We start from the raw sequence: 24,312 nt of genomic DNA, 5'->3' as shown, positions 1-24,312 counted from the left end.
TTCATATTATTATTCTTTCCATTATTATATCACCTCTTCAAGTTTCCTGCCACTGAGCTCCTGTTGGGTTTTGTGATTAATCTATACCATTTAATATATGTATCCCAATCTTAAGAGCTCAGATATTAAAGAGTTCTTCCTCAACACTTTCTCTACCACGTACCTTCAGGTCATTGCTCTCTGCTTTTTATAAAGTAAACGTCCAATCAGTTTAACATGTTGAAACAGTAATTCAAACTGTTGAAATAGGTTAATTAGAGAACCTTTGATATTCATGCACGACGCATCATAAGGGTTCTTGTCACCAGGACAACTGCTACTGATGGAGACAAGAGATGGAGCTCCTCCCCATGCTACATAACCCACTACTTTGATGTGGCCCTCCAGTCAGTCTCTGTCTCTGCACTGTTGAGGTAAGTTCTGCTCTTTTTCATAGCATGCACGTTTTTATCTGCATATTGTCACTATAACAATAAAATAATGTACCTGAAAAAATAAAAAGAAGGAAAACACTTTCATCACTTTCAATGTAAGTTAATATAAGAAGTTATGGAAATAGGTCCATTAGTCCTAAAATTAAGTAAAGAACAACTAACCTTCCTAAATATACTTTAAAATATCTGAATGGGGACGCAATGTTTTGTTTTAACATGTGCTTTTCTAATTTTAGTTATTTGTTTGGTTTATTATTATGAAAACTTTTACCAATGTATAGCACAGTATCTAACATTAATTTATCATTGGTACTGATTGGGACCTAAATAATGGTGTGGGTGTGGGTACAGTCACACACACACACACAGAGAGAGAAAGAGAGTGCTGTTATCTGATATGTGAACAGACTGTCAGCATGTCTACAGGCTGTGTGAGGTCACTCTCAGAGACAGCGGAGCACAGACTAGCCACGCAAGAGCATCCATGTAAGTAACATTGTGTGTGTGTGTGTCTGCCTTTATGTATTATGTACATATGATGTTCTGAATCTTTATTAATGGCCACTGTTTTAGGCCCCCCATCTGAATAGTGTAAAGAAAAGTGGGTGAAAAACAAAGAGATAGGGTGTTGGATTAGGAGATGGATTCACTGTGAAACACAAAGGCTTGGACAGATGACGAGCTGACTCTAAAACACAGCTCCTTGTCTGTGGGTGTGGATGTACTATGGTCGTTTTGAGTGCACTATTCTAAAGCCGCCTGACTGTGCCCTTCCAGATGAGGGCAGTGAGATGGACAGGCAGAAGCACAGTGTTGAGGAAAGTCAACAGGATGAAATGGGACAAAAGAAACCACGTAGGAAAGACACGCCTGTGCTCAACTCCCCTCCTCTCATACCAGGTACACTTTCATTTTTCGTTTTGTACTCTGTCATCTATCTTTTTCACACATTCGTTATGGTAATTTAATACAATCCTGCTGTGCCTCTTTTGCAGGGGTCAGGTTAATGAAAGGGGAACCCCGCCTGATTCACTTGGAGGATGAAGAAAAAGAGGCAAAGAAATAGACAGAAGAAAGAAATTATTTTTTTTAGACAGTGAATGTGTTGTGTGCCTTGTATTTATTTGCCATTTGATAGTTTCCTGCATGTGTCCTAACGGAAATTTTGAAGTACAGTTGTCACTTTTCCACGTTACAGTTGTCACGTTTCAGAGATTTATGACATAGAAATACACATTTCTGCAAAACTGCTTTGTTGAAGGCTTTTTATTATGAATGCTGTAACAAAAATGTACTTAATAATCTATCATCACTGTTGTAACAAAAATTTCTAAATTTTCAGGAAAAGAGAAAAAATGTTTATTGCACGAAAATGTTATACAATTTTATACGAGGTCGTATCGTCATTTTTTCCCCCTTGTGTTCACAGTTTCATACAGAGATTTCAAATGATTAAAAAAAAAACTAATAATAATAAGAAGATAAAATAAATAAAGAAAGAAAAAAAAAGCCAAGTGGAAGTATGAAAAGCAAGTACGCCCACTTTATACACTACAGTTCTTGGTTAGGATCTGAATGATGTGAATGATCTTGTGGATATATCAGCTCTGTGGGAGTGTGAGGATCCTGCTGCTTTGTTTAGGGTCACCTCCCGCGTCTCAGAGAGATGAGATGGAGATGCATGGCTTTTCTGCGGGCGTCAGGGAGCGTGCTCTCGGCTCCTCTCAGTCTGGTGGGTGGAGGGTAAGAACTTGCACAGTAACTGGGTCTCTTAGTGTAACGGATCAGATACCGCTTTCTCACACCTGCAACACAGAAGAGCTCAGTGTTAGAACATTTTATCTCCAATGCATGAAGTATATAGCCAGTGTAAAACTTAAACCTCTATGAAATGGTAGCTTTTTTAAGAAAAGGAACAAACATTTTTAACATTAATACAAGAGTTAATTGTAGCTATTTCTATAGGAGCATTCATTATGGTCCCATGCTTACACACTGTAAAATGTGTTTGATTTTGAAATGTCTATTTTCTATTTTCTATGACAGCTAAAATACATACATTTCTCTGTGCATTTCAGTATTTTCCCAGTTTAGGCTCCTCTTTCATTTTTTTGCCCTCCCCCTATATCTCCCAAGGATTTGCCCAGAAACAGATACAAGTTACTGGAAGCCACCAATGAAGTAACTAAATAAAGACACAGAGTCATTATCTGAGCCCTTTGAGTTCAGATTTATTGTCACAACAGTGCAATAATGGAGAATCGGAACAAACAAGATCACACCACCATGCGTATCTCTTGGTTTGTGATCATTTTCGTCCCTCAACAACAAATGAAGGGGTTTGAACAGGACATCAGAGAGGAGTCTAAATGTATGATTAAGTGTCAACCTCACAAACAACACAGAAATGCATAATCATAATCGCCATAAAACATTGGGCAGAATGCACAAAACAGTTTAAAATATAGGACAAAATAATCTTTAAAACAAATTCTTGTAGTTGGACATAAACATCAAGGACCATTAAAAGACAAATGATATTGTCTAATGGTGCAGTGCATGTAACACAACCTGTACTTTATGGCACCGTGCTATAAAGTTCCCTTTAATGAGAAAACAAATCTGACCTTAATGACACAAGGCAGGTCTAGTCTCTGTCACACATCATTTCCCTTTTCGTCTAATTTCAGAGATGTTCCTCCTGCTTCTAAAGTGGAAATTGTTATAAAATGGAATATGCTAGGACCAAAACATGGAGGTTGACAGACATAAAACACATATAGGACTGACCTTAACAGCTGGCAGTTTGCTAGTACAAAGCTGAACTAAGAACAGAAATTTATTAAGGCAATATTTCACTGTACCATATTAACTGCTGTTTTAGACTTTAAACAACTGACATTTCTTCTTGAATATTTAACTGTGTACTGTAACTGATCTCTTGTGGTGTGAGTGGTTTGTAAGCGAACAGAAACATGCTTCACATGCTGCAGTAAACACAGGCATGGCCGTGCTCACTCAACTCTCCACTCACCGTAATACTACTCTAAAATAACCCAAGAGAAACTGTGTTGTTCATATCAGCCATTCCATTACATCAGGAACAGGAAGCGTGTATGTCACCAAACAATGCCATGCCCAGCTCTGCTTCAAATTTTTAGAGTTTGCTGGTGACAAGATATGAGGAAAAATGTTTTTTGAATACCAGCAGAAATGTCAATGAGCTGAAAACAGTTAATGTATGCACACTACACAGATTACAAAGGTAGTTTCAAGACAAACTCTGGCCATATTTTAGACAGTCAAAAAAAAAAAAAAAAAAACCTATTAAAATCAAGCCTAATGGCAACGGCTGGTTTGATGAATGGCCACTTGCTAACTGGATTTAACATGGCTACTCAGTGAACACTGAGAGAAAATAAGCTAAATATTTGTCACACAATTGATACATATGGTGTTTGGCATAGAAATACCTCTACAATCATTAACCATTCTACTGAAACACTTTTCTGAAAGAACACCCAATATTTTACTGAGGTCCAGAAGGATCACACGTCAGTGGTGCAATAAAAATGATGCTTTTAAGGCAACAATTATTTGTAAGCATAATAAATTTCAGAAAAATAAAGACTCGCACAGTATGTCATAACTCCTAATCATCATCTCTCATGTTTTGTGCTAATTGTGGGAACAAGGAAATAATCAAAATAACAATCTATCTCTTTGGTCAAGGCAACTTTTTTTACACAGTGATTTTGTTAGCTTTTCAAAATACCCCACCAATAAAAGAAAAGTAAGCAAAACAGACAAAATATATATGGCATCTATATGGAATTTGTGCTTTCCAGGTACGTTTTACAAACATCTTGAAGTCCTTTTTCCATTAAATTAATAGAATGTCAGACCAGACTCGAATTTTACATCTCAGTCCCCAGCACCAATAGCATGTGCTTTAAATTACATACAATTAAAGTTGTTCTTAACAGCCAGTATCCCCAGTGCACAATGTTTTCAACATGGTATTTAGACAAGCTGCTTAGATTTGACAAAATGAAATGTTATTCATCAGATTAAGAGCCATAGAAAAAAAAAATAACTCGGAGAATCATTATGGCTTGGTGTAATGAGAAGACATTTTGGCAGCTCATGTGCTTGGGGATTTGATTAATTGCATCATGCGGTTGTAACATATGATGTAAATATGCTTTTTTTTCCCATGACTAACAAAAGAAAACAGTCTTAGGAAAACTGGAGAAGCAACCCCTAGCATAAGATAATGACAATCCCCTCCCATACCCCACTTCAAACAAACAGACCTGGTGAAAGAGATTAATTTATAATGCACACCATCCTCGGCATAAAAAGTCTAATGCTCGTTGTTGATTGCAGTGTTCAAAATTATGAGTATAGCTTTACACGGTTGTTTATAAATAATATTTCCCTTTCTATATACAGTAAATACATACATAATGTTCAAAAATACAACTGAGTGTTCAAATCAGAAAGTACATCTATTAAATTACAAGATCAACTGAAAATTACACCAGCAAGGGGTGGAGCAAAGGCTACAGGCATCACAGCTCTTGCAATGTTCTCCAAATGCAGCCTTCTGTACCAGAGACATGGACACAGTTTGGTCACTGTATTTTGAGGTCAGACTGCCCTGCGGAATATATTAAAATATCTCTCTATAAGTAGCCTACGTTCACAAGAGACTGTACCTAAATCTAGATTTTATTTGGCAGAAATGGTAATGTCAACTGAGTGGCACAGAACTGTTATGAGTTATGATCAGAATGGACACAACATAGATGTTCTCTGATGCATCATATAGGCAAGGTTTTGTGATTCATTAGATGACCATGTCTCCCCTCAATCTGAAGATGTGCAGAAAGAAAAAAAAAACAAAACAAAACATTTCCACTGTCAAATGTAAACTAGTGAAGTCTTTACCAGCATAGTTACAGAAACCCAGTTGTAAAGTACAAAGATAATAATAATAATCATAATTAAAAAAAAAACATTCTTCAAATTGTTCTTCCACATAAATATGAACATTCAGATGTTTTCTCTCCTGTGGAAAGAGGCTTACAGTGGAGAGAGTAGCCTAGTGGAGCTGGCTGTGTGTTTGTGACTGTCCCTCTTTCTCTGGCCAGTATCTACAGCGCTCTGGAACACATGCAGCTCCAAAGCTGAAGGCTGGGCTCTCTCTGTGTGTGTGCATGTGTGTGTGTGTGTGTGAGATCTCCAGGGAGAGCTCAGCTGGGGAGGAAACCATGATGGCCATGTTGCCATATGCTCCCTTCTGGCTTTAGCGCTAACATTCTCTCCTTGCATCTATGGCAACACACACTGACTAACAGGACCCTGTGCTGGGTTAAGAGTAGGAAAAGGTCTCCATGCGGTGCCCTCTCCAGTCTCATCGCATTACCAGGCTCAACAACCAAGCCATGAATACACATTGTTAAAAGCAGTTAAAATGGAAGCAAACAAAAAAAATAAAAGAGAAAAAAAGTCCATTTGCAAAAACAAACAAAAGATAAAAGTCCAATTTTTGCACAAAAGAAAGAGAGAAAGAAGAAAAAAAAAAGAATTCCACAATTATCAGGGTGTTGCCACCAGATGGAGCCATGGTGCAGGAGTGTGAGTCTTGCTCAGACGATTGAGTCCTTGTTGAGAAATGAAAGAGTGGTTAGTGTGCATCAGGTGCTGTGGCAGCTGCAGCAGCTGCACTGGATGCTAGAGATGCAGGAGAGCTTTCACGACTGCTTTGCCCCTCTTCTGCATCTGTGGAAAAGAGGAGATATATTGCACATTTAATGGCACGGGCCCCTGCTCCTGAGCTGCTGGGTGGAGAAGTGACATGGAGATGATATGACTGGTATTAGCATGCTGGGAACTGCATAGAATGAAAGTACACATACACACAATGGGCAGAATTGTGAGGTGTATTCACTTCCCAGTTCGCAGACATTCTTATCCAGAAGGAGTTACAGTTGTAATCATGTTACAGAGTTAGCAGGGTTAGGAGTATACTGGTGTATATTATAGCTGGTATATTGGCATAACTTTTCCTGCTGGGATCAAGCCCTTGTCTGCAGCATGGGGACAGTGGTGTTACCTACTACACTATCTAGACTGTCCAAAGAAAAATATGTATCTAAATGTTTTTAAATTAGTTAAAATAGTTACTTGGAATAACTTCCATTGAAAATTAAGAAGGTATTTTCCTTCTCCTGTTAAGTTACTATTTTGGAGATACGTTTTTAATTGGACAGCGAGGCTATGCAAACCAAATGGTGCAAAATACTTTATCATGAACTTGGCCATGTGCTCATCATCTCATGGAATGGATCTCGCTGTTTGGTGGATGATAAAAAGACTGGATTAATACTGTGTCAATGAAAAAAAAGCACTTTAATATTTAGAAGAATACTTTGCAGAATGTAGATGAAAGAATGTGTGTTGGGGTGGAGAGCTGATTGAATATGCCATTGGAAACATCACACAGGTCTATTCATTTGGCAGCAAAAACACGTTGGTGTGTTTTCCCAGACTGAATAAGCCTAGTTATGGGCTAAATTCTTCTTTCAATGGAAAAATCACAATTCAAATGCTGTGTTTTCCAGGGCTAGCTTAATTCCACTCTAGCAAACCACCCCATAGGGTTGGTTTGCTTGGGGATGTTTAGTTTTGGACTACATTTTCATTTTTATCCAGAAATGTAGACTTACATCCTATCCAGGAAAATAATCAGACAAATATATTCTTTTTTCAAAGAACCTGTGCAATGTTGACTCATATATTGGGTGACCAGATGTCCCATATTTTGGCAGGACAATTCCTTATTGCAGCAAGTGTCCTGACTTATCTGAAAAATGTATGTAACTGTCCTGTATTCCAGTTAACAAACTGCTGTAAAACATTGTGCTAAATGTGCATTGTCCATATTTATATAGTCATAACACAAAATGTACATCACCAACCAGATGAAATATTTAAGTCCATTATCTAAGTGGAACCTAGAACTAAACAAGCATTTTAAAGTGTGGACAGATACCTTGACTTCTAAAACAGTTTGTGGTCTTTAAAAACAGCTTTAAGTTTTTAGCAATGGTTTGCTAAGCATTGTAAAGGACTTTTATTCTAGTGATATATCAGAGCAGTAGCATGTTGCAGTCTTCAATGAGTTTGTACGCCACATTCTCAGTGTGAAAGGAAAGTGTCAGGTGTGACTCATAGTCAATTACAGGGGCGCCCAATGTGTCGATCGCGATAAGCCAGTCGATCGCACTGTGCACTTTGTAAGATTGTGCCTCATTTAAATAATGTGAATCAGCCTTTTCCCACAAGAAAATAACTAAATCCAAGTCTCGTTCCACCCTCACTGATTACTACTTGGAAGCCTGCTTGAGAACAGGTCCAATACGAATCAACACCAGGGTCGACAATTTAAAGTAGTCCATACAACCCAGCCACCCCCCTCCAACTCCCACCACTTGCCCTTGAATGATTTTACAGGTAGATCAATATGACCTCTCCTTTGAAAAAAGTTGCTCTCAGGCCAAAATAGTATTGGCACCCCAGTATAATAAATGTAGTAATATTTGCATTGACTCTGCCCTGTTTTAGAGCATGGAATATCTGGTCACCACACTCATAGGGGATAAAGAATCTGCTACTGTTACCGTCTGAGCTCTTTGTGTCACTGTCGTCACTGTCAGGTGAGTCCAGCTCCTCTGGCACCTCCCCTGACATTCAGATAAGACATGGGTCACTACAGAACACAAGAACCACCATATATCTGACACTGCTTTTCCTGCCCCAAAGCAGAGAAACACGCTTGACAGTACAAACCATTATTGATCAGATCCACCTCAGTCCTGCATTTACTTCACTACATTATGAAGTCTGATCACCAAAAAGACCTGACCAAGCACCGTTAGTCATATCACAAGCATGTGGTGTTAAATGTGTTAACATGCTTTAGTGTGTTAGAACATATTACTCATAAATGTCACTGTCATAATTAAATCTTGAATCTCCATGCTGATAACAGTAGATGTACAGTAGATGGGTTAAAAAAATGTAATAAACTTATAAATTACAGGCGCTGTGTCTGAAACAGTACCCTATTCACTAGTGCACTTTTTTTATTGGTGTCTGAAAATATAGAAACATACACTGCAAATAGTGCACAACCATTGTAGTGGATAGCGCATACCCATAATACACTGCATTTTTTGGTAAAAATCCACCTGAAGTAATGTCTGAAATCCTTCTCCTTAAAATAGTGCACCAGAGGGTGAGTAATGTATAAAATAGTGAGTAGGGAGCTATTTTGAACACAGCTAGGTTTATCATATAACGCAGAAGACCAAAATACTCACTAGATATAAGAAGCATTGTACTCAAAGAGTTAACGTACCATTTTGAACTTGCTGGCTGTTGTCTGTATCACTGCTGGTGTCAGGCTCTTTTACATCCAACCCTTCATTAGCCGGTTCTGCTTTAGTTCCATTTACCCCCCCTGGGTCCTTGTTGCCCTCTGCTTCTTTGGGCTGCTTCTCTGTGGGCTCCTTCTTGTCTGCTTTGGCCTTAGTTGAGTCAGCTGGTTCTGATTTGCTATCTTTGTCTCGTCCTGTGGATGAGGCACCTTTTGTGCCTTTTGCTGCTTTGTCAGTCTTGTCTTTGTCCTGAGCAGTGTCCGTTTTCTCTGTGTCTGCCTGTTCTTCACTGTCCTGTTTTCCCTCAGCCTCCTCCTGTTTGGCTTTTTCTTCTGCCTCTTTTTTGGCCTTCTCTTCCAGGTCTACAAGAGAAGACATACAGCATATTTGTTTAATGCTGAGCCACACGTATTTCCAGAATAAGAGCAGGCCAAGTAATCGCTCACTCTGTAGACCAAAACATTCTGAATGAAAGATGTTCTGTAAGTAATACTGGAGAAGTTCAACTCTGTAAATATATGGCACCAAAGTGAGACCTCACAGGCCTGGGCTTTAGGAGGGTCACCTTTGGTTGCCTGAGCCTTCCACTTCTCTCTGTTCTGCTGCACCTCCTCATTCCAGGTTTCCTTGAAGTTCTTGAAGTCAACGCTGAGAAGGGAAGTGCTGCCCTCTGACCCAGTGCTCTTCACATTGGGACGTTTGCTGTCTGATGGAATGTTATTCAAGCTGTGGACGTAGAGACACACAAAATTTCACACAAAGTTTCCTTCATCACTTTGTAAATTATGTTCATTCTACCCGGAATCACTGCACCCGGCACCCGGAGGAAACCCACGCGGAGAACACACCAAACTCCTGGAGCAGGACTCAAACTTCCAGGTCCCTGGAACTGTGTTACACAGAGACACTACCTGCTGCACCACCGTGCCGCCCTGTAAATTATGTATTTCAGCTAATTTATCTGTCGCCCCACATCAATAAAGCACTGCCAGCCTGGAAACTACATGCAGATTTGCCTGTCTATCTTTTATCTATTGCTATACATAATTTGACACCCATCATATGCATGTAGGTGTAACACAAGGAGGCTAGTATAGATCTACCCTTACTTTTTTCTTTAATCTTTTTACTGTATAAATGTACAGGACATTAATTTCTTCACTTTCATCTGCCTACAAGTATTCATTGTATACACTCTTCATTTAGTACTAGAGAAAAGCTCTAAAAAACAAATATAAATAAGCACACAGTAGGACTGAACTTAAATTAAGGAATGTACGATGTATAGTTCTCTGTAAGTGAGTATGTTATCTACTGTATGATAAGACAGCATTATGGTACTTTATGGGTCAGCATTATATAAGACAACTATGGGTTTTTTCATGCTGGTGTTGGTTAGTACATTATATAGTTTATTATTATTCAAAGGCCTTCCAAAATTTTGGCCTGTGGATTTCATCTTGGAGCTATGTTTAGTACATTGGCATGTACAGGTTTGTACAGGGCTCTACATTCACATTTGGATCTGATGTAACTCACTACTCTTCACTGGATATATTCTTACTCAAGCAATTTTCTTAGATATTGTTATATGGTTAGATATTTATATGTACTTCTACTATTATTGAAAACAAACATATTTTTGCCTACTCTAGCCACCATGGAATGGATCATATTATGTAACGAGCTGGAAACATCATAGTGTGACTCATGGATGATACTATCACTGTGTAACTATCAAAACTACATGCTCATCTGACTCTCTTCCAACATCAGAATGTGAGGGGTTTCATTCCCTAAAAACATGCAAACTAAACATAACATCAGAATCAGAATAAGCCAGTGTAGTGATTTAAGAGATTTGTTTAGTTCAGGAAGGTTGACTGGGTGACATACTATACCATTAAGGCAAAGAAAGAGAGAGAGAGAGAGAGAGAGAGAGAGAGAGAGAGAGAGAGAGAGAGAGAGCCTTATCTAAAGCCCATGTAATATTTAAGCTTCTTTATCCAGATCAACCACCTCAGTCACACAAACACATATAGAAACAAAGAGGGGGAGAGGCATGTCTACATAATTCCTAGTTGCAGCTGTGATGATCATGTGGCTATGTGTATGATGCAAAATGTTTTAATGCCTCACCGTGTGTGGAGTCCTATATAAACAGCCTGTCATGGCATGTGTGTGTTTGTGTGCACATGTGTGAAAGTGAATAGAAAAGTAACCTGCACTCAGTGTAAAGGCCTGTGAGTTTGTCTGTGGCGGTGATTAATGACCCCCTTGGATAAACTCAGACAAGAACACAAACATCCTCCATTATGTATGACTGTTCAGCTCAGCTCCTCAGCCATGTGCAAACAGCCACCAGACAGCTAGCAGCTACTGAAGTGAAGGTACGGTGTGTGTAAGCACTTCTACCTCTACTGACTTCTATAGAGACTCTTGCTGGTGAAAGAGCCCTACACAACCACACCATATATAGCTCCATGCCCATCTTTGAAAGTTGATTATTTATATCAGCTTACAAGACATGTTGTACATTGTATGGAAAAATTGTAAACACGTTTTATTGATTTGTTTTTAAGTGAAATAAGTTAGTTCATCCTGTACAGTGACCAAATTATAATATAAAATTTAGCAAAAATGTAATGGTGGAGCAATATATTTAATGTTACTTTTGCCTCTTTTAATTCAATGTGACATTTGTCTCTTTAGACAAACTCAGCAGTAAATAATTGCACTAAAAACTGCAAAAATATGATCCTGGTAGAAAATCTGCACCTTTTTACTTCAAAATAAACAAGGCATAATTTGACCAGGATTCTACAAATTTTTATGTATGACTGCATGCACCAAACATTCCTTATTTTAAAAAGACAGTGTTGTTTCTACATTCACTCTCCATTTAATCAGCTACACCTACCTTATATATGCACATTTTAGTTCTACAATTATAGACATCAGTCCATATTTTACTCTGCATACCTTTTTAGGCCACTTTCACCCTGTTCTTCAAGGATCAGAACCCACACAGGCCCACCACTGGGCAGGATATATTTGGGTGTTGGATCATTCTCAGAGCTGCAGTGACACTGACATGGCTTTAGTTTGTTAGTGTGTGTTGAACTAGTACAAGTTGATCAGACACAGCAGTGCTGCTGGAGTTTTTAAATCCCTCTGTGTCACTGCAGCAATGAGAAAGCTACATCACACAAAAATATATTCAGCCCCAGTGACATGAGGGCAGTGGAGCTGATACAATCAACAATGAGCATAGAAAAATGGATGCAATTTTAATGTTATGGCTAATCAGTGTTTATTATTTTGTATTCTGACAGTCAGGCTCACCTGGAACGTCTAAATCCAGCCAGACCTGAGCGGGAGGCCTCATCAGTGAGCGACGTCACTATTTTCTCAGTCATATCTGTGAGCACGGTGAAGGTGGGCTCTACGATGAAATCGATAAAGCCTGTGGGTGGCAGAGAGATAAGATACAGAGCCATAAGCCCAGCTGTCACTGAGTGAAAATCACAGGCAAGGGGAGAGAGGACCAGCTAGACAACACACTCGCTTACCAATCTGAGACTGGGCCACCATGGTAGATTTGCGGTCACAGAGAGGAGAGAAGGACAGGCCCAATTCTGCTTCTTTATCCCCCTGAAAAAAATAACATTAATTTACTACACAAGAACAGGAGCATAAAATGAGCATGAAATGCTCATACTTTGTACACGACAGTGATAGCAACAGACAGTAGAATGTCCGAATTCACTTGTTCCTAACACTACTTAGTGAAATAAATAGTGCTTCACTATATACCACAAAACTAATAAGGGATTAAGGAGCCATTTCATTCACATCACTTCTTCAATGGTCAGAACGTGTAAAATACGACACAGAGCAGGAAATATGTGATTGGGTGTTAGATTATTCTCAGAACTGCTGTGACACTGACACTAGTGTGTGTTGCATTGATGTGACTGGATCAGACACAGCAGCACTGCTGGAGTTTTTAAACCCTTCAGTGTCATTGCTGGACCGAACATTCCCACAATCAAAAGCATCCAGCCAACATTTTCCTGTGGACAGTTTACCATGCCCGATGAAGGACTAGAGCATGAACAAAATAAACTGTGAAGCAACACTTGACCTATTGTGTCTGGCTTTACAGCTACAAGGTGGAATAATAAGGAGGAGTGTCTAACAGAGTGGAGAGTGCATGGGCACAGTATTTAAAAACTTCAGCTTCTCTGCTGTGTCTGATCCACTTGTACCAGCAAATCACACACCACCATGACATCAGTGTCACTGCAGTGCTGAGAATGATCCAGGACCCAAATCATACCTGCTCTTTAGTGCTCATGTACAGGTCCTGACTACTGAAGAACAGGGTGAAAGGGGGCAAACAAAGTATGCAGAGCAACAGTTGGGCTTCCATCTGTAATTGTTGAGTTACAAAATGCTCCTGTATGGTTAGTATGGGTTTTAACACACACACACAAACACATATGCAGAACACAAACAACAGAGAGATGAGCTTTTGCTTTCTATATTATCACTGCATATTTAATTACTATCATTGTTATTCCTTTAAAACAATAACTATAATTATCATTTGTCTTTGATCCTCTTCATCTGACAAGTAATAATGCTGTGAAAAGCAAAACACAAAACAGATTTGATTGTTGAACAAACACATTATAATTCCCTGTACAAGATTTTGCTGACAGGAATCTTCACTGCATGATGCTGCTGACCTTCAGGGGAATTGTGAGAAGTTGGCAGGCAGGAGAGATAAATTTGCTCACGCAGAAAATGATTTGTTTAGCAGTTTCATTCATTGCTCCTGACATTTCTATTAATATGATTAGTAGTGGTGTACCTGGGAAAAGACTGATTAGACATTACCTTTGCACATCAATGAATCAAAGTTAATTTCTGTATTCCTAAGAAGAGCAGCAGGAAAAAAATGCTATTTCATTTCAGCCAATGAGATGTTAATTAGTTTGTCACATTAGCATAGATATCCAGCTCTGGAATCACACAGACAAAATTGGACCACTTTGATTTGGTTGGAAATTAAGCTCAATAAAAAATAGCCTGCTGTTACTGCGGTGTGGGAGTGAAAGCTGCAATCCTTTGTGGGTGTTTGGGACACAGCCTGGGCCAGTACATTTTCTTCTACAGACATATCTGGCTAGCTTTTGATATTGTAGCTGTTAAGTTTATCATACTGAATGTGATATGTGTTTGCCTTGTGAATTCCTGCTGTCCTCCCTTTTATCTATCTTCTGATGGAAAATTCATATATTCCTTTCCATTCTAACATTACATCAGCTAAAATCCTACCAAAATTCCTGTAAAATAAACTGAGGGGAATACACACACACACACACATATACATACATACATACATACATACATACATACATACACACACAGGTGCTTAGAATACCATGAAAATGTTGATTTATTTTCAGTAATTCCACTCAAAATGTGAAACTTTTATATTATACTCATTCATTGCACACAGACTGATATATTTTAAAGTGTTTATTTCTTTTAATTTGATTATTGATGAAAACCCCAAATTCAGTATCTCAGAAAATTAGAATATTACTTAAGACCAATACAAAAAAAGGATTTTTAGAAATGCTGGACAACTGAAAAGTATGAACATGAAAAGTATGAGCATGTACAGCACTCATTACTAAGTTGGGGCTCCTTTTGCCTGAATTACTGCAGCAATGTGGCGTGGCATGGAGTCAATCAGTCTGTGGCACTACTCAGGTGTTATGAGAGCCCAGATTGCTCTGATAGTGGCCTTCAGCTCTTCTGCATTGTTGGGTCTAGTGTATTGCATCTTCCTCTTCAAAATACCAAAATAACCATAGATAATCTATGGGGTTAAGGTCAGGAGATTTTGCTGGCCAATTAAGAACAGGGATACCATGGTCCTTAAACCAGGTACTGTAGCTTTGGCACTGTGTGCAGGTGCTAAGTCTAGTTCGAAAACGCATGAAGTGCTCTAAATCTTCCTGGTAGATGGCTGTGTTGACCTTAGACCTCAGAAAACACAGTGGACCAACACCAGCAAATGACATGGCACCCCAAACCATCACTGACTGTGGAAACTTTACACTGGACACATGGACACTCTTCTCTCTTCCTCCAGACTCCAGGACCTTGATTTCCAAAGGAAATGCAAAATTTACTTTCATCAGAGAACATAACTTTAGACCACTCCAGTCCAGTCCTTAGTGGAGGCAAGACGCTTCTGACGTTGTCTCTTGTTCAAGAGTGGCTTGACACAAAGAATGCGACAGCTGAAGCCCATGTCTTGCATACTTCTGTGGGTGGTGGTTCTTGAAGCACTGACTCCAGCTGCAGTCCAGTCTTTGTGGATCTCCCCCACATTTTTGAATGGGTTTTGTTTCACAATCCTCTCCAGGGTGCGGTTATCCCTATTGCTTGTACACTTTTTTTCTACCACATCTTTTCCTTCTCTTCGCCTCTCTATTAATGTGCTTGGACACAGCTCTGTGAACAGCCAGCCTCTTTAGCAATGACCTTTTGTGTCTTGCGCTGCTTGTGTAAGGTGTCAATGGTCGCCTTTTGGACAACTGTCAAGTCAGCAGTTTTCTCCATGATTGTGTAACCTACAGAACTAGACTGAGAGACAATTTAAAGGCATTTGCAGGTGTTTTGAGTTAATTAGCTGATTAGAGTGTGGCACCAGGTGTCTTCAATATTGAACCTTTCCACAATATTAAAATTTTCTGAGATACTGAATTTGGCATTTTGATTAGCTGTCAGTTATAATCATCAAATATAAAAGAAATAAACATTTGAAATATATCAGACTGTGTGTAAAGAATATATGAGTAATGAGTATAATATACAAGTTTCACATTTTGAATGGAATTACTGAAATTAGTCAATTTATTCATGATATACTAATTTCATGACCAGCATTTGTATATATGTATAAACACACACACACACACAAAATCCTGTCAATATTACAATTTAGGGAGGTGAATGGCTTTTGAAAGCCCAGAGACAAACTACAGTTTCAGGTCAATAATAATAAAGCTTTTGGCCTATTTGCTCATTAACAGGAGAATGGGCTGTGTCTAAATGAGACTGAAAGTAAACTGCATGGAAAAGCTGCTGAATATTAAGTAAGTGTAGGATTATAAAACATTGGGGAGAGATTATGATGGCTGAATGAGAATGAGGGGTCTCATTGAGACTGTGTCTGAGACTGATTAATACTTTGTTTGCGTTGATAAATGGGAACTGTGCAGGATTAGAAGGATCGAGCCTGTTGCAGGGCAGCATATCTGGGTTTGACATTTCCAATTACCCAGGTGACTCCTGTGATGTCATGATGGTAAAATAGTATATATGTATATATCAACACAAGATATTTGACGTTGTCATGACACTGACTTTATAATTTTTTTTTCTCCAGTCAGACAAAAAACAGGCCTAAAGTTATGCTTTGTCACATAAAGTGTCAGCTATGGCCACATTGCAGTGATGCTGGCAAAAGGAATAATCACAAGTCTGCAAGACACTAGAACATATTTCCTGCAACAGAAAAGAAGCATGGAACCCTCATAATGTGGCCTCATGTTGTTAAAGGAAAAGCTAATAAATTATTAAACATTCAAAAAGTCATTCAGATGGAAAGCAGCTAACTTTTTCCTAATATTTTCCAAAAGAATTTTTACAGACTCAGACTTCAAGACCTGAAGGTCTTTTACATTTTCTATGTGTATGCCAGAACTTGGTTTTCCATATCAGAGTATTCTGAAATGCAAGAGGGCAAAACACAACTGACCTGCCTGAAAAACTCCTCCAGCAGAGAGGTGGTCCAGCGGTTGTGCAGGTCCCATCTTTTGGCAGGATGGCTGATGTCTGCAGTATGCAGTAACAGAGATAATGCCTTTGGTTTGTCAATCCTGCAGAGGACAATTATAATAAATTAATTCCTGACAGCATAGTTCTGATAGTAGTGACTAAGTTAAATAGTAACAAACTCACGCTTCTGGTTGTTGGAGAAAGTTTTTCATTGCCTTAATCTGCTGGAAGTGGCAGGACATATCTGTGGCCAAAACCATCTCAACCACCAGGGCACGCAACTCTCTAAAAGGAGAAAGAATTAAAAACGAGCCTTTAATAAACTCACCAGTGCTTATGCAAATTTATTAAACTGTACACCTATACTGCATTTACCTATCCATGCTTAACATACAAAGATAAACTTTCATGGCCCAAGCTTTACACAGGCAAAAATTCCATTCATACTGTCAAGAACCTCTACTCTCATTTTGAGTGCTATATAATTTAATTTTTTATTTTTAGGTCTGTCATAAATCATGCTATTTCTATAGATCATGTGCGGGTTTGTTATTGTGCAATTCAGCTAAAAAGAGTAGTTTCCACTAGATAAATCAAGATATTCCAGCTCAGTAGCTTAGAGTTTTAAGTTGTATTACCTCCAGTCATCCTTTGATAGGTTATAGAGGATGTTCATTTCATCATCATCCTGTAGAAGTCTATAAGCAGCACTCACATGATGGTTCTCCTGCACGGCTCGGTCATTGTACAATATGGCTGCATCTGATCTAATGAAGTACAAAAGTCATAATGTAACCCTGCCAAACCAATCTTTATTAGGACCAAAACAAACCACTGATATAGTAATGCATTCTGCAATTAGCATACATAAAACCATACCTGGTTTGTATATGGAAATTGTTAGTGGTCCCAGTGTGTTCATAATCATGTACTGCGGCTGCAAATATCATAGCGAAGATTTCTAACTCTGTAAGCCAATGCTGAAAGAAGAAAATGCACAGAACTAAAAAGCTGAGTATGGACTAACAGCTAAAACCATATCAGTAGTAGCAAATGAACCATTAAAAGTCATTAATACGTGAACATGGATAACCTTCTTCTGCTTTCTGTTCACAGCCTTTCTCTCTTTTGATGTGTTATACCCTTTATGTCTAATCTGTGATGAAATTCTATCGAACAGCACAATAAAATCTGTTCCAGCAACATCCTGTTACTGCTGTGCAATTTCAAAGTATATTGTAGGGAACTATGATATTTGACTTAATAACTGTCTGTTATTATGATAAATCCAAAAATAGTTACAAACAATCATAATGAGAAAAAGGCAACCTACACAGTGCATTAAAAACTGAGTGATTTTATATTATTCCCTTCTTGGGAAGTATTGACTGTTTTGCTTTAAAACTGCTTTTACCACACAGTCCATGCTGTTTTGATGTATTAACCCCCTAAATGGCAGATAATTTTCAATTCATCTCCATCATTCACCAGACTGCCCATATGATGGCAGCACACATCATTGAGGGGTTAATGAGCATGACTCTAGCAGTGCCAGGGCTGATTTGGAGGGAGTCAGAGAGAGATTAACTCCCAATCGATAGGCGCCTGAGCAGAGAGATGAGGTTGGAGTGAAGTGCTCACACTGCCCCCTCTACCCCACTGAGGCACCCCTCCATACTCCATATATTCAGCTGAAGTCTGGGCTGTCAGCCTTAATGAAAAACAGCAGGGGCTTCACCTCCATACAAACACAGAGACAGTACACTCAAATATTAATGTGCAAAAAGGTTTCTTTGGAGCAATGCAACAGAAGACTTTTTGTTTTATATATTATATAAGTGGGCGTGAAAAATGTTACATTTTTTTCATAGTCTATACTTAATGTGAATGTGCTGAAATAAAATACATCTTTATTCCTAGAACTGAGGGTCCAAACCAAGAACCTTTGAAGGAACTTTAAATATCAAGATGCATGTGCACAGGTGGCAGTGTCCAGGACTCACCACCATGCCAGTCTTTAGTAGAATGTAGTGTACAGTCTGAGTGACATCTGCTGCATGAACGAGATTATGGTAGGGATTTTTGTGTTTGTTGTAGCCCACTTCCAGAGCCTCCACAAATGACACCAATGCTGAGATGGGGATCTGAAGAGATTTTAAAGGAGATTGGAACGAAATGAGGTTAATACATATCACCCAGCAGTTCTCTGTATTAAGGAGAACTGTGGTAAGAACTGGTAAATCCTATAGGCAAGATTGTGGCTTCAATCTTGCTAGAGCAAATGTGATACCAAAAAAAATAAAAAATAAAAAAACGTATATATAAATCTGTACTTAAATGTATACCAAAGTAGGAAAGGTAAGATTTATACAGTTACAAGCAGGGCTGTTTCAGTCTATTCTGGGGTGAAATCTAATTAGTGGGTCTCACAATCTGCTGACTCCAATAATACTGTATTATGAGCAAGAATTAACACTTACTAAGTTTCTATTAATAAACCATGTAAGAAGATCAATGTGATTTTGATAAAACTTTGGTGACTCAGGTGCATTATATGACTGTTTGTACCCCTTAATATTTTACACCATGGTTACAATGGTTGATAAAACAGAGACCACATAGAGCAGGTAACTATATTTCCTTTTTGTTTTGTCACAAAATACTGTAAAACAGAGCAAAAAATCAAATATCTACTCATTTCATCAAATGTTGTTTGAATAATTTAAAAGGAGCTGCCCACACATATTACACCAAGTAATAGACAATATTTGGTGAATATTTGGGCTTACCTTGAAGCGATTGATTAAATCATATCGGGTGAGAAGTTCATAAAATATGAATTTCAGCGCATGATCCCCACTTGCATCATTCAGTGCAAACACATTAAACGACCACGTATCCACATGCTGAAATAAAAGCAGAATTACATTTCTTATTACAGGGTACAAAGTCTCTTAAACATGCTACTCTTGTCTGTATATAATACAGTATATGAACACTGATGCCAGATAGGATATCTGCAGTTCACATTCATTTCACAGTCTTGATGCTTTTATGTAAACAGGAACGTTTATGAACAGTGTCCTTCTATGACATCGTTACATTTTCAAATATAGCTGCTGTCATATTAAAGCCTTATAATTTTTTGTAGATTTGAGTTTTTCATGATTTTACCCCAGCTTAAAACCTGCCATTTACAATATGTGAATATTTGACGTATGTTCAATTAAAATGAACTGACTCGACATTATAATCAAGAATGGTTCTACTTATCCTATAATGGTACAAATTCAGAAAGATGAGTTTTTTTTCTTGAGACAGCATCAATATATATTTCTAAAAATGAAATGTGTATCTGCGTACTAGCTGATCATTTCAGTGAAGATGAAAGTGAGAGCAAAGCAGGGAAAGTGTGCATGAGAGAGTGAGAGACAGAAAGAGAGAAAGAAAGCAGAATGGCCCTGACTAAGTATTTTCTATGAAAGCCCTGTAGGAGCTGCTGGACACGTTAAATAAATACCAGTAATAATATACGAGAATAGAGCTACACTATGCATGCCTGTGGCTAATTTATTGCACTATTTCTCCCTTCCCTCCCTCTCTCGTTTTCCCCTCAGTCTGAAATAAAGTTCTGTATATTTTTGACAGTGCTGGCACAGTGAACATCTAAAATATGGGGCATTAAAGATTTAAATTTCGAAATTGGAAGTTTTCTTCTGTGCTCTGTCTCTGTCAGTGGAGAGAGGTTTAGAGGGCCCCTAGGGTATGAAAGAGAGGGGGTTAGACTTAGTACAGCACCACCCTTCTATTGCTGATGCTCAGAGAATTAGATCCACTACTCATAGCCCACAGCAAGCAGTAGGACATCAGTCCCTAAAATAGTCATATCCAATTCAAGCCCACACCAGGAAAAAAAAACTGCAATGTGTTTTCACTGGCTAAGATTTGGGACGTGGTTCAGAGCACTGAACCTTAAAGTAAATAGCACTGGCAGATGTAGATAATTTCGTATTGATCTAAAGACAATGTCAGAATGTGCTACAGGGCTCTTTCCGAAGTTACATAGCATGGGGGTGGAGTTTTAAAATGAGGTTTATAAAGAGTACACAGTGCATGATGGAAGCCATCATTCTTATTTGCCTGTATTTATCTATACAATAACTGGATGTTCCTCACTTTCTCCCTCACCACACACACTTCATATAAACCAGGTGGGAAAGGGAAAAATCAATTCTGCACTTATGTTGATCAAACAAGTTTGTTTGCATTGCAGATTCTGTCATTACCCAGGTGAACAGTGATTTTCCATAGAAGCTGACACCCAACATGTACATAGTATGTGTTAGTTATCCCTTGAACATTTCACTCAGTGTTACAACTTATAATTCAATGATTCAGTTGCTATGAACGGTTTGCAAAACTAACACATAATGTTTATGTAATTAGAAGAGATCTTATAGCTAATGCATAAAGCTGGTTATGAAGGTGATGGCTGACCAATGTTTGTGCTATGAGGCTTTGTGAATCAGCCTATTGCCCAAACTTACTAGTACCTTCAGCACTGTGATCACGCTGGGTGGATAGCTTAAGCCCACCATGTTGGAGGTCCGGCGGTACATCCTGTCAGAGACAGATAACACAGTCTCTGTCAGAAAGGCAGTGTGCACGTAGAGAGGGATGGAGGAAAAGACCAGTAAAATCCCCTGTTTAGCTAGGGCTAGATGAAGGAAATAACATTTAAAATGTAGCAGCACACAGGGCTGCTTCTGGCATGAAAAACATCACACTAGAATGTTATTTGTTTTCCTATATCAAGGCTCTATCAAAAAATAATAAAATAGCCGAAAAATAATAAAATAGCTCCTATAAAAAGAATTGAAGATTGAAGACTTGCTCCTGTGGCCTTTTTGATACCGCATGTATGTAGCTGTGTGTAAAATATGAATAGATGCAGCTCTAGTACAGCCATTCACTGTGTTAAAAAAATGCCAAATTTACTCATGTTCAGTATAATGCCTGATTGCAGAAACGTATACATAACACCAACTACTACTATGTTTCGTATCCTTGTAAGGTGCAGAGAAGTGTTTTAGTACTCATAATGACTTTTCCAACCAGCCAAAGCTTCAAATTATTTTAATTTGTTAAACTTTGGGTTCATCATATTTCTATTCAGAAATTGTTTTATGCATTATATAAACATTGTCCAAAATATAGCATTCACTAAAATGTCACACAGGGGATTTAACACTAGAATGGCTAGGATTCCCTAACTACTAGAACGAGCACTATGGTCATTTGACCATCTAATATTTGCATGTGTATTGATGATATCATACAGTATGTATGTATAAATAAATAAATAAATGCATCTTGTTACAATAGGTCATAAAATGTCAGAACTTATTTATTGATAATATTTAACATGCAGTACTAGTTAATATATTGTTGTAATATATGATGTTTTATATCTAAATGAGATTTACTGTGAAATAAAAATAATAACAACAAAAATCATTTAAAAATTACTTGCAAATATAAAGAACAATAAAACCTGAATATCGTTTACACAACAAGTTAAATGTTTTTTTATATATATACAATGCCTAAATGCTGGCAGTTCTTTGCTTTCATGTGATTTGCATGAAGTGATTCACTCTGTTTTGTAGCTAATTAAATAGCCAAAATTTTTACTGGATGCTTTCTTTCTGAGGTTAACTGTAGCCACATAGCCAAGGTAATGACTGACGCGCTGGATAGGCAAAAAAAAAAAGAGATCGTTCATAAGGTAAACAGTCGAAATGACTGTTTTTCCAGGTTTATGTGCTCAAAACACTTTTGTGATTTGTAATATTAATTTCAGGACAATGTTAGACTAAAATATGCTAAAATATAATAAAAGTCACAGCTCTTTGGACATGGGGGATTTATTATGTGAAAGTTATTATATCTCAAAATTTTAAAAAGTTCAAAAGGTACTTCCACCTAATTATTCAGCTGTAATTTAACATTGTCCAACAATATTGAAGTAATAGCTTGGAAACACATTACAGGACAGCTAAGAGGATGTTGATATACATCATTTAGATTGTCTCATATTACCCCTCTGTTGGTAATCTTTACACTGCCTTCCTGTTGAGTATAGGATTACGTTTGAATTTCTTAAACTTACTTATAGAGTATTACAGAGTCAGGCTCCTCTGTATGTGGTTTATCACCCATACGTATCAGTACGTTCTCTAAGGTCGAGTAATTTAAATTTACTGTCTGTTCCATGTTCCCACTTAAAGACTTGTGGAGATCGAGCATTTGAGGTTGTTGCTTCTAAGCGTTTGGATGATGGAAAAGGCAGCAATGTCATTGCCATTCTTGCCTTTTTATTTTCTTTTATCTTTTTTTTGTAGTGTGTTGTGTTGTATTTCATGTTGTATTATGTCTTTGTAAAGCACTTTGTGGCTTGTGTTTGTGAAAAATGCTGTATAAATAAATTATAAAGCTTATAAAAAATTATAAAAACTTACTTTACTTACTTACATTTATTAATGCACAATTACAAAAACAAATAGTTGAATGTCAAGATACAGTTAAACAAATAAGTAGATGTTAAAAAAAGTCAATGTAAGGTGCTATTATGATGGATTTGGAAAAAAACAACACAAATAAACAAATGAGTAAGGTCTCAGTGAAAAAAATAAATGTCCAAAAAAAAAAAAAAAAATACAACTCACATCTGAACCGTGGTTAAATGAGCATTTTTCACGCACCTCTCAACAAAAATCCCTGCTTGAACAGCATGGACAATGCTGCGGAAACGTGGCTTCTCCTCTGACCTCCTCAGCATCAGCCCCATCTGCCGTGTGAAAGTGGAGGCCAGCCAATCCCGCACCTCCGAGGGCACGGAGTCTGACTGGATGTCACTGAGCTCATCCTCAGTGTCCACAAGTCGCCTGAAGGAGGTCAGACACAAGTACATATAAACACACACACACACACACACACACACACACACAAACATAGATGAGAAGAGGTGATCAGCATCTGCAGGCCAGACAACTCACGTCACTCTCAATCACTTCTACGGCAGTTCAAGACAAGATGGCTCCAAGCACAAGTGGCAAAGACATACAGAGAAAACAACAAGTGTGGCCAGATTAGGACACAGAACCCATGCAGTCATTCATTTGTCTACCCTCCACCTCATAACACTGAGGTTTACAGCATGGCTGGCCAATGGTTTTGTTTAGAGCTCTCAATAACATTTACGTTTGGCCTTATGCCTCTGGCCCTCAGCCATAATATGAGCACATTTCCACAGTACTGAAGATGGAGAGAGTGGGGTAATAAGGTACACATTTAAATATGATGATTCTACATAGGGTTCTTTTTAAAGGAAATGATTCTCTATATAACACTGAACACCTTTGCATGATTAAAGGGTTCTTTCCATCATGAAAGGTTCTTCAGATTGATGGAGAATTTGCTATAGATTGTTTTATATGGCATCCTTTAGAAAAAGATTATATATGGCACCAAAAATGGTTCCTCTATTGTAATGATGTAAAGCT

At 38.1% G+C, this 24,312-nt stretch overlaps 2 protein-coding genes across 5 annotated transcripts in view; one reads left to right on the top strand and one right to left on the bottom strand.

Moving 5' to 3' along the window:
* Positions 1-120: 120 nt before the first annotated feature.
* ppp1r17 (protein phosphatase 1 regulatory subunit 17) lies at positions 121-1,624 on the top strand. Of its 3 annotated transcripts, none has more exons than XM_066682253.1 (4): positions 121-413; positions 842-920; positions 1,212-1,334; positions 1,430-1,624. In XM_066682253.1, exons 2-4 carry the CDS (start codon positions 851-853, stop codon positions 1,498-1,500), a joined length of 264 nt encoding a protein of 87 aa, XP_066538350.1. In that variant the 5' UTR covers positions 121-413; positions 842-850; the 3' UTR covers positions 1,501-1,624. The 3 variants fall into 3 exon arrangements, with proteins under 3 accessions (XP_066538350.1, XP_066538351.1, XP_066538352.1); XM_066682254.1 differs by having other exon boundaries at positions 786-920; XM_066682255.1 differs by having other exon boundaries at positions 861-1,334.
* A 99-nt stretch (positions 1,625-1,723) lies between these two features.
* The window catches only part of pde1ca (phosphodiesterase 1C, calmodulin-dependent a), a 99,067-nt gene continuing 76,478 nt past the window's right edge, over positions 1,724-24,312 (bottom strand). The window contains exons 5-18 of one of the 2 annotated variants that reach the window (XM_066682729.1): positions 23,512-23,694; positions 21,301-21,367; positions 19,537-19,653; positions 18,751-18,891; positions 17,627-17,727; positions 17,386-17,514; positions 16,931-17,032; positions 16,728-16,848; positions 12,454-12,535; positions 12,227-12,347; positions 9,447-9,607; positions 8,863-9,243; positions 8,123-8,185; positions 5,955-6,221 (exon numbers count right to left, since the gene is read on the bottom strand). In XM_066682729.1, the coding sequence (XP_066538826.1) occupies positions 6,127-6,221; positions 8,123-8,185; positions 8,863-9,243; positions 9,447-9,607; positions 12,227-12,347; positions 12,454-12,535; positions 16,728-16,848; positions 16,931-17,032; positions 17,386-17,514; positions 17,627-17,727; positions 18,751-18,891; positions 19,537-19,653; positions 21,301-21,367; positions 23,512-23,694 (1,864 nt within the window). In that variant the 3' untranslated portion in view covers positions 5,955-6,126. Of the gene's footprint in view, positions 2,240-5,954; positions 6,222-8,122; positions 8,186-8,862; positions 9,244-9,446; positions 9,608-12,226; positions 12,348-12,453; positions 12,536-16,727; positions 16,849-16,930; positions 17,033-17,385; positions 17,515-17,626; positions 17,728-18,750; positions 18,892-19,536; positions 19,654-21,300; positions 21,368-23,511; positions 23,695-24,312 lie in introns of those variants that run through there. The other variant, XM_066682732.1, reaches the window with a different exon arrangement.

The sequence above is a fragment of the Hoplias malabaricus genome, chromosome 10 (assembly GCF_029633855.1).
Source record: "Hoplias malabaricus isolate fHopMal1 chromosome 10, fHopMal1.hap1, whole genome shotgun sequence".
Lineage (NCBI taxonomy): Eukaryota > Metazoa > Chordata > Actinopteri > Characiformes > Erythrinidae > Hoplias > Hoplias malabaricus.
The sequence above is the reverse complement of the archived record's forward strand: the minus strand, read 5'-3'. Positions and strand labels throughout refer to the sequence as shown.